An 11,044-nucleotide genomic window follows, 5' to 3' on the forward strand; every position below is an offset into this window, starting at 1 on the left:
TCCATATATATGTGTTAGCACACGGTATTTGTCTTTCTCTTTCTGACTTACTTCACTCTGTATGACAGACTCTAGGTCCATCCACCTCACTACAAATAACTCAATTTCGTTTCTTTTTATGGCTGAGTAATATTTCATTGTAATATATGTACCACATCTTCTTTATCCATTCATCCGATGATGGACACTTAGGTTGCTTCCATCTCATCTCACACCAGTCAGAATGACCATCATCAAAAAAATCTAGAAACAATAAATGCTGGAGAGGGTGTGGAGAAAAGGGAACACTCTCGCACTGCTGGTGGGAACGTGAATTGGTACAGCCACTGTGGAGAACAGTATGGAGGTTCCTTTAAAAAACTACCAGTAGAACTACCATATGACCCAGCAATCCCACTACTGGGCATATACCCTGAGAAAACCATAATTCAGAAAGAGTCATGCACCAAAATGTTCATTGCAGCTCTATTTACAATAAGTGATGTATTTCTGACTACACATCCTATCCTCCCATGAGACTTCACTAAATACTCTCTTCACTTCATATACATCCAGTGATGTATTTCCATGATGTTCGAGTGCCCGCTCTTGGGCACCTGTCTGGCTGTTTGGTGAGTGCAATCCTTAATTCATTTTTATTTTTAGGATACATGTCTATCACATAGCGTTACTGTGTAACCTGTATCTTCGCATGCGAGAGTTACCTGTGCCCCCATAGAGATGTGCTTCCGCCTCCTACTAGTTCTGTGACTCTGAGCAAATTACTTTACCTCTCTGTGTCTTTGTGCCTCAGGTTCCTTACCTGTCAAATGAGGATAATACCTGTAGTATGCATGTCCTAGTGTGATGCCTTGAACAGAATATGTGCTTTGTCAGTGTAAGCTATCATGACCTTTATTTTGAAGCAGCGCTAAGTACTCAAAGACGAATAAGACATATTTACTCCCTGCCTTCGGGAAGCTCACGCTATCGTACAGGAAGTAGATGTTTAAGCAACCCACTGAAAATATAGCATCGTTGTTGTATTAGAGAAATTTCCACTAGGTACAGCATTTGCACACAAAAGCACTTAATCAGCTTTACTTGGGGTCCAGTGGGTGTGAGGGGGTCTAGGTTATGTGCTACAAGGAAGGGACATCTTCACAGGCTACTTGAGAGATTACTTGGTTTATGTTAAATTACGTATGAGAACGATTTTTGTCGAGTCTTCTTGATAAGGATGGGGAAATAAAAAGGCCAATCATGATCGTGCGGATACCTGGGAATGAGAGCTGGCCAAGTGGAAAAGGCACGTTATCAATACACGAAGGTGAAATAGAAAGTGAAAATAGTAAACCGTGGATGCTTTTCAGCCATTAATGATAAATTTTATGTCTGTGAAAATGTTTTCGTGTTTTGCCATTGTATTGGGAGAGAAAACATGGTAAGAGGAATAATATGATAATGCGTAAATAATGAATGTAAACCTGAAAATTAAACATGAAAATGCACTGAAATGCACACATTACAGTAAAAAGAATACATTTTTATATGCAGAAGTTTTATGTAAACTACAAGCCCAGATATCAGTATTTTATGATTTTATAGAGCTGAACACTATCTTTATATACATATTAAAAATAAACATTAAAATGCATATTTGACACTGTATACTCTATCTAGGTTTTTAACCAGTCCTTCAAGTTTTTACTTGCAAAATGTTTTTACATTTTCTAAAAGCCAATTAATATATAATAATGGCAATTTTTGTTTGTATGTATAATTCCACCTTTTTCAAAAATGGTTTTAAGGACAGCCACTAATCAAAGATGAGCATGTGTATTTCCTTACCAATTATTAGACTGAAAAATTGTTCTCCTCGTAAATATTTAAGACATCAAGAAAAATAAATGTAAGTACTTACTTTAAAAATCTATGGCAAAAACATTTCAAATGGTCTTTTTATGAACTGTCATGCTGTATTTCTGGCCAGTTCTATGCCACTGTCTTACTCAGAGTAAGTTTCATTTCTGGATACAAACCCAATCACAAGAGTGTATCTTAATTCAAAAGGTAAACTAATAATTACCCTCCCCCAAAAAAGTCCTTCTGGGTTTAGCTTTCTTACTCTTCAGATATTCAGCTGGTTGTCTGAGAACTAAAGAGATCCCATCTGATGAATGGGGACAAAAGGATGGGGGTAAGGAATCAGCCCTGGATTATAATCCTGGCTTTTCCTTTACCAGCTCTGCACAGCTGGCTGATGACTTAACTCCTCTGTCCTGAAGATGATCAGCTCTTTGAAACTTATACTGGTAGCTAATTATCCTTTGATGTTGGAAACTGTTATTCAGATACTTGGGGTATGCACTTTTTTCCTAACTCCAGGAAGCTATTTCCAGATATTGAAGCGCAATTTTATTCACCATAAGTTATTGTATTTTAGGTGAAGAAAATGCGGAAGAGAGGACACAGTGTAAACATGACTCCAAAATTCTTTCCCATAAAATGTTTCGACAACTAATTATGAAGTACGAATACTGGAAATTAAATTTTGAAGAATCAAATACTTTAAAATAAATTTTAAATTAAAAAAGCAAGGCATAAATTGGGGCTTGACTTAGTTACTTTGATTCATATGTCCTACCTAACTAGTTGCTTAATTTTCTTTCGAAAACCCCTTTAAAATATCCATAATAATTCACTCCAATCCCCTGTATATTTTTTTGAATTAAAAAACTCTGAAGGTAAGTTAACAATGTTATAAATAATTATCAGAATAAATGCTATAGAGGATGTGGGATATTTTTAATACAGACATGAACATACACACACAGAGAAACACAAACAATATTAAATAAAAATGAGCAAAGACATGCTTATCTCTCGAACACAAAGAGCTGACAGGATAATGCACATAAAACAGACTTGACAGGCTTCTAAGATACAGACTAAGTATAGTTATAAATCCAAGAATGCGTTTTAATTTTAAAAGAACCCCAAATAAAGATGACAAGCATCACACTGATTATCCACGCCCAACCTCACTGAGAACTGAGGCACATATTTGCAAGAAGGCTAAAGATTGACATGCTGTCTGTGATCTCAGAATCACATAGAACTTAGTGTCACGTGCGACTGCCATTCCTGACTTAGACGTCAGTAAAATTGTTCTGATAGTTGAGAGAACAAGACAAGTCTAATTTGGGGAGGGAGGGTTGGTGGGAGGGAGAAAGACACAGGCAAAGCAAGAGCATAGAGTTCAGAACACTACAGATTTACATTTTCGTAAGTATCTCAAGAACCTTGCAAATCATTTTCACGAGGCTATTTCCTTATAAATCTGTAAATATTTACACAAAAGTGTTTTTAGATATGGGTCAAATATTCAATAGCCTAAAATTGTAACAAGCACGGGGGTTTTTTTGGGGATTTTTTTTTGGTAACACAAAATTCTTGAGGGGGAGAAGGTGATTTTTACATGAAAAACCTCTAAATTGCATTATATTATGTCAAAAAGAGAGAGAAATAAGGCTTACATTAATTTATAATTGATTTTGGTTCTGATTCTTACCAAATGGACTTTCTTGTCTACTAATATTGGCAATATACTGGGTGATAATTAAAATACCATGACCATAACACATAAATTCTTAAATGTAACATATATTTTTCTTTGGTTTAGGAAATTCAACAAAAGGGTAGATTCCTCCAAAACACCTTCCATCTGAAATAAAATACCCTCAATGAATTTAGGTGTGATTTAATGTAAATGTTTAAATAATATTTTAAAATGATAAGCTGTAATACTCATTTTAAGAATTTTCATGAATAAACTCTCCATTGGCCAGCTTACAGTTAAGAAATTACCAGCTTGTTTTGAAATATTTTTCTTTAATTTTTGTTGCAGTTTAAATGTCAGATGCTATTTAGCTGCTGACCGAAAAGACTGGGTTGGCCAAAAAGTTCATTCGGTTTTAAGTAAAAATAAAAGACACATTTTTCATGTTCACCAAGAACTTTATTGAACAACGTGTTCATTAACCAAACGAACTCTTTGGCCAACCCAATATATTGAATGATATTTGAATAAACTCTTATCCAAAGAAATCGATTCTAGAGATATACCTTAGCCCTACAGGTGGCAACAATTTAGAACTACCAAACTGTGGTATTTGTTAATGGATTTAATTTGACTCTTTGAAAACAGAGATAGAAATATTGATTGGTTGTCAAATTTATGGACAAGCACAGTTTATGAAACCTAAGGTTTTTTTTTGAGAGAGGAAAATATTTTGAGCCTATATTTAAAGAGATCATTGGTGACTGTCATCAGATATCTACTCTAAATTAAAGTTTGAATGTCTTGTTGGACAGAAATATATAACTCTTAATTGTCAGAGTTATCCATATACTCAGATTATTTCTAAGTGAACGGGATCAAAATCTACACCCTTTAAAGAAAATATAATACTTAATCATCAGAAAAGAGGTTTCCAGTTTAGCCCTTGCCTTCAGTTTCTGTTTTTTCAAGATACATTCAATAAATATTTGTTAGACTGAATTAACCAAATTAGTGAATGAACATCATAGGCTAGAACTGCCTTTCTAATGTCTTAAGATGATAAAACAAATTTGGAACTGAATACAGAAACGTTTTTCTGCACCAAGTGGCACCCCAATGCATGAACTTATTTCTTTAGACCACTTTTTAAAGAAGAGACAATGTTTCCTTATGTTTTAAGTGATCATATTACGTTTCCTTTCCTCATCCAGGAAGACAGTCCTAGCATCCACTTCCTCCAGGTGAGAAGACAAGAGACAGAGGGAGACGTGCAACAAGGGCGGGGAAAGCTAGAATTCTGGTTCTGAGTCCCTCCTAACTGCTTAATCCACTGCCCCACATTCCAACTTACAATAAAATGAAATTGGCCCATGAACCTGAAAGGGAAAAAAAAAGAAAGAAAAATGACCAAATTCATTCAGTGAATTCAGGAATATCCAATGAAGTAACAGTGAGTTTATGCATCTCCACAAAGCAACTTGGTTCTGAAATACAGCAAGTCCCCTATGTAGGAACGAGTTCCGTTCCCAGAGCACGTTTGTAAGTCCAATTTGTTCGTAAGTCCAACAAAGTTAGCCTAGGTACCCAACTAACACAATCGGCTATATAGTACTGTACTGTAATAGGTTTATAATACTTTTCACACAAAAAAATACATAATAAACAGGCACAAAAAAATAAATAAAAACATTTTTAATGTTACAGTACAGTACCTTGAAAAGTACCAGCTACATCACCGCTGTTTTTACACTTGCTTCCAGACAGCCTGGGCTTGAAATAAAGATACTGTACTACTGTACTCTATACAGTCCTGTAAAGTACACAAAAGCACAACCACTTGTAGCATACACACACAGGTGACAACGTACACGAGACACGTGAACTAACCTACGTGGCTGGACATGCGAACACACGTTCGCATCTTTGAAAGTTCGCAACTTGAAGGTTCGTATAGAGGGGACTTATTGTATCAAAATTGACTTTTACTTAGTGGGGAAAAAAGGCAATTAAAAAATAATCTGGAAGTGCTTGAGAGTGGAGTTAAAATAGAGAATCGGCTCGTGTTCATTCTAAAGTGACTTGAAAAAGAATTCTGATGCGCAAACATATTAAAAATAGAGTTCTCACTCTTCCTGCTTCACTGAAGAGCCTCCCTTTTCCTACAGAAACTCTGTAAATTGTGGGGCTCTTTAAGTACATGGAGGAATATAACAAATTTGCAATTGTTGGATCAGAATATGTGGCTGATGCAGAAATAGAGCTGAGCAGGAAATTTTTACTTCACGCCAGAAATTCTTAGTCATTTTTAAGGTTATTAAGAAGACTCTGAGACTGTCAGTCTTGTCTTTGACAAAATGAACTGCATTCTAAGTGCTCTCAAAGCAAAATCTCTCAGGAAAGACAAGTCAGAAATAGATGGGATACCATGGAATAAAAGCCAAAGGGCAAGATGCATGAAATTTTTAAACTGGATACCATTCGAAGTATAACAAATGAAAAATTGCAGTTGTACATAAGGGCAGGAAGAGAATGTAAAATGGTGAAGCGAGAAGGGAAGGAATAGAAACAGGATATAAAACACAGACACAAAATCTTATGATCCAGGGCTTCCCTGGTGGCGCAGTGGTTGAGAGTCCCCCTGCCGATGCAGGGGACACGGGTTCGTGCCCCGGTCCGGGAAGATCCCACATGCCGCGGCGCGGGAGCCATGGCCACTGAGCCTGCGCGTCCGGAGCCTGTGCTCCGCAACGGGAGAGGACACAGCAGTGAGAGGCCCGCGTACCGCCAAAAAAAGAAAACAAAAACAAAACAAAAAAATCTTATGATCCAGATTTATTCCAGGCACTTCCCTACCTGCAATGGATATTAGGTCCTTTGTGTTAGTCTGTGCTTTGCATATCTTCATTTATACATAAATATGTTCGAACCTTCGTGTACTTAGAGTGCTATATACTATCTGTGAGTTGTTCTTGTTTGAAACATAGAAATAGATAATTTATTGATTAGTAGCCAATAGAATTCCCAGTGTCATGGTCTTACCAAACCAACACATTGAGAGAATGAATACTTCCTTTTAAAAAATTTGATACAACTGTCACAAACCATTTAATACAACCCCAAATTCTCATTCAGAATATCTTGATGATTCACTTATACTTACCCATTTTTCATGTTGGAGCTTAAAAATAAACCAATTTTAAATATTGGAACACTTTACACAAAATTTACTCTACTTTTAAACAGATATTTATATCATTCTGTTTCCTTTAAAAAGCTTATTTAGAGTTCATATAAAATTTGTGGAACTTAACCAATAAACTCTCCCAAGTTCATAATATATTACTAATAAACCTTACATCATCAGTTAAAGTTGGCAACATAGAATGTATGCAACTAATTCAATCCATAAACCTACCTATATCATTTGAATTAGAAGAAAATGGAATATTTGCCTGAATTACATGAGGATTTTACAAGACAGACTAGCAGGCTCTCAAAGTGCAATAAATAAACTCTTATCCAGCCTAAGACAGGTTTAAAGACCCACACATACATTTTAAGGTAGAAGTGATACTTGAGTTCTGTTTAAATTTACTGGGCTGATAAGGCTAGGATATGATGAGATAGGAAATAGAAAAATGGGAAGAAACCACAGTGTACTGCTTTCTAATTCGTTTCAATAAGTGTTTCCTTTAATGGCGTTGTCAAGGTGTTGTATTAAAATCATCCTGCAGGGTTATTATATTACTAATGCTTCCCTTCATTTGCGCAATCTGCTACCATGAGCACCAAAATATTTATAGAATTTGCAAACTCAGGATGGCAGAATAACAAGATTACTGTATCTTTAAGCAGATGCATTGGTATACTCTACTTTTAAACATTAAATATATTCAAACCGCAAAACTCTATACAAGAAATTTTAATGTGCAATTGTGAAGAACTAAAATGCCTTAATTTTAGAATATACCTAAATATTAAAATGATCACCTTTGTAAAAAGAGAATCAAAACTGCAAGAGTTTTAGTTTCTCATCAATACTCTCGTTCACTAAAGCAGGAAGTGAAAACTTTGTCGAAACACATAAGCTGGGAAATGTGTTACCTCGTGGAATTTTTAAAGCAAGTCACCTTTCTGCCCTTTAATACCGTTACGACAGCAGCTGAGCTGACAACATACAGTGCCAAAGGAGAACTAAAATTAATTAATAGTAATATTTCTACATATGCCCAAAGCACTTAATGACTGTAAGCTTGGAATGTTGAAAATGTTAATCACTTCAGCTTAAAAAAAAGTTATTTTTCCTTTCTTATATTTGTACCGAGCTGATGTATAAACTGAGCAAAGGATGTCCTTGTTGGGTAGAAACACCTGGGTTTGTTTGGGAATACGTTCAAGTACCTTTTTTTGGTTTCTCATTATTATTTGTTTTGGGAACTATCAAGTAAAAATAAATAAAGATCATTGCCTTTTGTAAGAACATGTTTTATATATGATTGAAGTTTTTACAACACTCCGAAAAAGCCATCTGATGTTAGATTTAAAAATAAAATCAAAAGCATTTTCTGACACAGTACACATGAAAAACTGGAAGTTCCAATATCTTCAAGAGAAGTTGTAGAAAGTGTATGTCTCCTCGGAGTCTGACACCCACTTAACACAGCAGAAAATAAGGTACCATATACTGTAAACAAAACAGTACAGTAAAGGACAGTTGTAAATTTACAGAAGAATAGTTCATAAACATTTTGGTCTTTCCATAACAGTTTTTATATAAAATGAATTAAAAAAACCTTTAGACGGCTGTCATCACTCTGACCACTTGTCACTTAGATGCACACAGACATATTTATATAGCAATATATTAATGCACCGTTACATGGATATTATACTATGATTACTGCTTGTAACTGAGATGTGCATTATCCAGTCAACATTATCCATAGTTGAAATACTCTTACATTATGTATTCTTGTCATGTTGTATCTATAAAAACATGAAAATATAACTTTACATTATTTCAAGTATTTACATTAGTTCAAGCTTGACAGAGAAAAATTGATAAGCTACAATTTTTAGAAGAGTAGGCCCAGAGGTACAACAAATAAATAGCATTGGTTGATAATTTATAGTCATCTGTTTCATTTTTAAAAACTCATTTTAAGTATAATGTGGAAAACAATTAGTCTGCAATTTGGTCATTCTAGCATTGATGATCGATTTAAACTTAAAATGCACCTCCAACATTCCTGATGAGGAGAAATGCACTAAAATTATATCGTATTATCTTGGACTTTGTGATTAGGGGCAGCTAAATTTAGGCAAGAACGTCACGATACCTCACGGCACCGTGGTCCATGCAAGTGGTTGCTATTAGACCCTACATTTCTCTTTCCCTTCTGTGATAGATAATAAATAAGGCTGTTTCCCAGGCGCTGAGTAAAACACCAAGTGCTACACCAAGGCGTACTTGCAGAAATAGCAAGCATTAGTTGAACGTTAGTGATCACTTAAAACCTTAAATTAATTTTATTTTAGAGAGCTTCAGTGGAAATAAATGGTCTTTTATGAAGGGAAAGATAGCTCCTTTAAATTTCTTAACTAGAGAAATATAAGTTCTTTAGTCAAAAGCCAGAGAAGTGTGTTTCACCCACACTGGGCATTTTAAAATAGCCATTCCACCTGAGGAATAAGTATAAAAATATATATATTAGGGTTGTTTATATTGATGGCAATGGGAAGAAACTATATCGCAGCTGACTCAAAAGTGCTTAAACTTTTCATAATATATAAGATTTATGACAGCTCTTACAACTCTAAAAGCCAAAACTCAGGTTTAGTTTACGGAATTTGATCGATGGGCACCTATCTACTTTCAGGGCATCTCTAACTTCATTTACAACTAATACTTCTCTCTGTCAGCTCAAACACTTTAAAACAGAACCTCACATACTCTGATATTTGTTTTTAATATTAGTTTTTAAAATCTATTAGCATTTACCTACAGAGATTAAATGCTTTATGCTAAATATTTCTTTACATACGATAAGACATACTTAAAAACAGGTTCAGATTTTATCTGGGGACAAGTTTATACTTTAAGGACCACCCGGCCTTCTTTAAAAGGGGGCAAATTTCTCTGGGAACCTAACAATTTAACAGTGTCTTTGAACTCCATTGATGACCAAACTGTAGCTAAGCAAAATTAATTGGACCACTTGCAAATAAAACAATAGAAAAGTGTTTATTTCAAATGTCAAGCACTGCCAAGTAATTTTACATTAACACCAAATGTTAAAGAATAGGATACATTAAAGTTTTAATAACAATATTAAATTACTATAAGATTTGAATCTTCTCTTTGTTTTTCTTTCCTTAGCATGTACATATTTGGCTTTGAAAAATATGTAACTGATACCCAAAGCCTTTATAATTACGTCCCACTCAGTTTAATCGTTGTTGTCTTATTCAACCAATATGGAAGCAAATTTATTGAAAAGCCAGTTTGTTTGTGAAAATACCTAAAAATATTTTTTTAAGTTTAAATGTTTTTTTTAATTTTTCTTATAAAACATGTCACATCTTGATGCAGTTGATGTCAAGTGTGCTTAAGTCATTATGAATCAAGAGACTAACAATAGTGGCTGCAGAAACGGGTTTGTTGTCTGTACAAAGACGTCAGTGAAATTAGAGTACTTCCATGGTAGCTGTGCATGTCCGCCAAGCTTCGTCTGGAACTGGAGTAGAAAAGGATGTTGTGTCTTTAGGTGACCATTCCTCACAACTCAAGATGAATTCCACATATTTAAGAATTCTTGGCTGAAAGAAAATTCTTCAAGATACTGGATGCCTCTCACCACTTTGTCAATAAACACACAAGAAAACCATTGTGTAAGGCACTCAAAAGGTTCTTATCAATCACGAGATATCAGTCACACTGACATTCATTCTCATGCCAGGACTCACGTAAGGGACAGCATGCACTGCTTTTGGAAATTCTGGAGTCATAACACGTCCATTTTCTCCACTACTTCCTGTAACTGACAGCCTCTCCTCTCTCCTCATGGCATCATTCAAGGTCATCTTAAATGAGAGGTGGGAAGGAAAGAAAGAAAAAGAAAGCATATGTTAAGGTTTTCAAATGTATCCAGAGTAAAGGCGGTGCTGCTTTTGAAAAATTTACTTCTATCTGAAAGCTTGCAGCAAATGAAAGCAAACAGCGCCAAACTGAACTACAAATAATAAAGCACAATTACAGCGGGGATCTGCCCACATACCCCCAAGCTACCGTGTCATTAAAGAGGAAAATGGACAGTTGGGCTGCCGGTTAGTCACTGACCAGGAACACGGAAGGACAGCAACAGGACATACAGGACGATCCACTGGCCACCTTCCTCATTTAAAAGAGCTTACGGACGCGACAAGAAAGCTAAAACGTGCACCGAGAAGGTTGTATTAGAGCCTCGTTCCTACCCCCTAAATCTTAACACTTTCGATGCC

At 35.4% G+C, this 11,044-nt stretch overlaps 1 protein-coding gene across 4 annotated transcripts in view; it reads right to left on the minus strand.

The window, feature by feature from the left end:
- Positions 1–6,825: 6,825 nt before the first annotated feature.
- Positions 6,826–11,044, minus strand: part of GRIA2 (glutamate ionotropic receptor AMPA type subunit 2) — a 170,688-nt gene continuing 166,469 nt past the window's right edge. For 2 of the 4 annotated variants that reach the window (XM_032632568.1, XM_032632567.1), the window contains exons 15-16: positions 11,018–11,044; positions 6,826–10,627 (exon numbers count right to left, since the gene is read on the minus strand). The exon at positions 11,018–11,044 is cut by the window's right edge and continues 222 nt beyond it. In XM_032632568.1, the coding sequence (XP_032488459.1) occupies positions 11,021–11,044 (24 nt within the window). In that variant the 3' untranslated portion in view covers positions 6,826–10,627; positions 11,018–11,020. Of the gene's footprint in view, positions 10,628–11,017 lie in introns of those variants that run through there. The other 2 variants (XM_032632569.1, XM_032632566.1) reach the window with 2 other exon arrangements.

The sequence above is a fragment of the Phocoena sinus genome, chromosome 5 (genome assembly GCF_008692025.1).
Source record: "Phocoena sinus isolate mPhoSin1 chromosome 5, mPhoSin1.pri, whole genome shotgun sequence".
Classification (NCBI taxonomy): Eukaryota; Metazoa; Chordata; class Mammalia; order Artiodactyla; family Phocoenidae; genus Phocoena; species Phocoena sinus.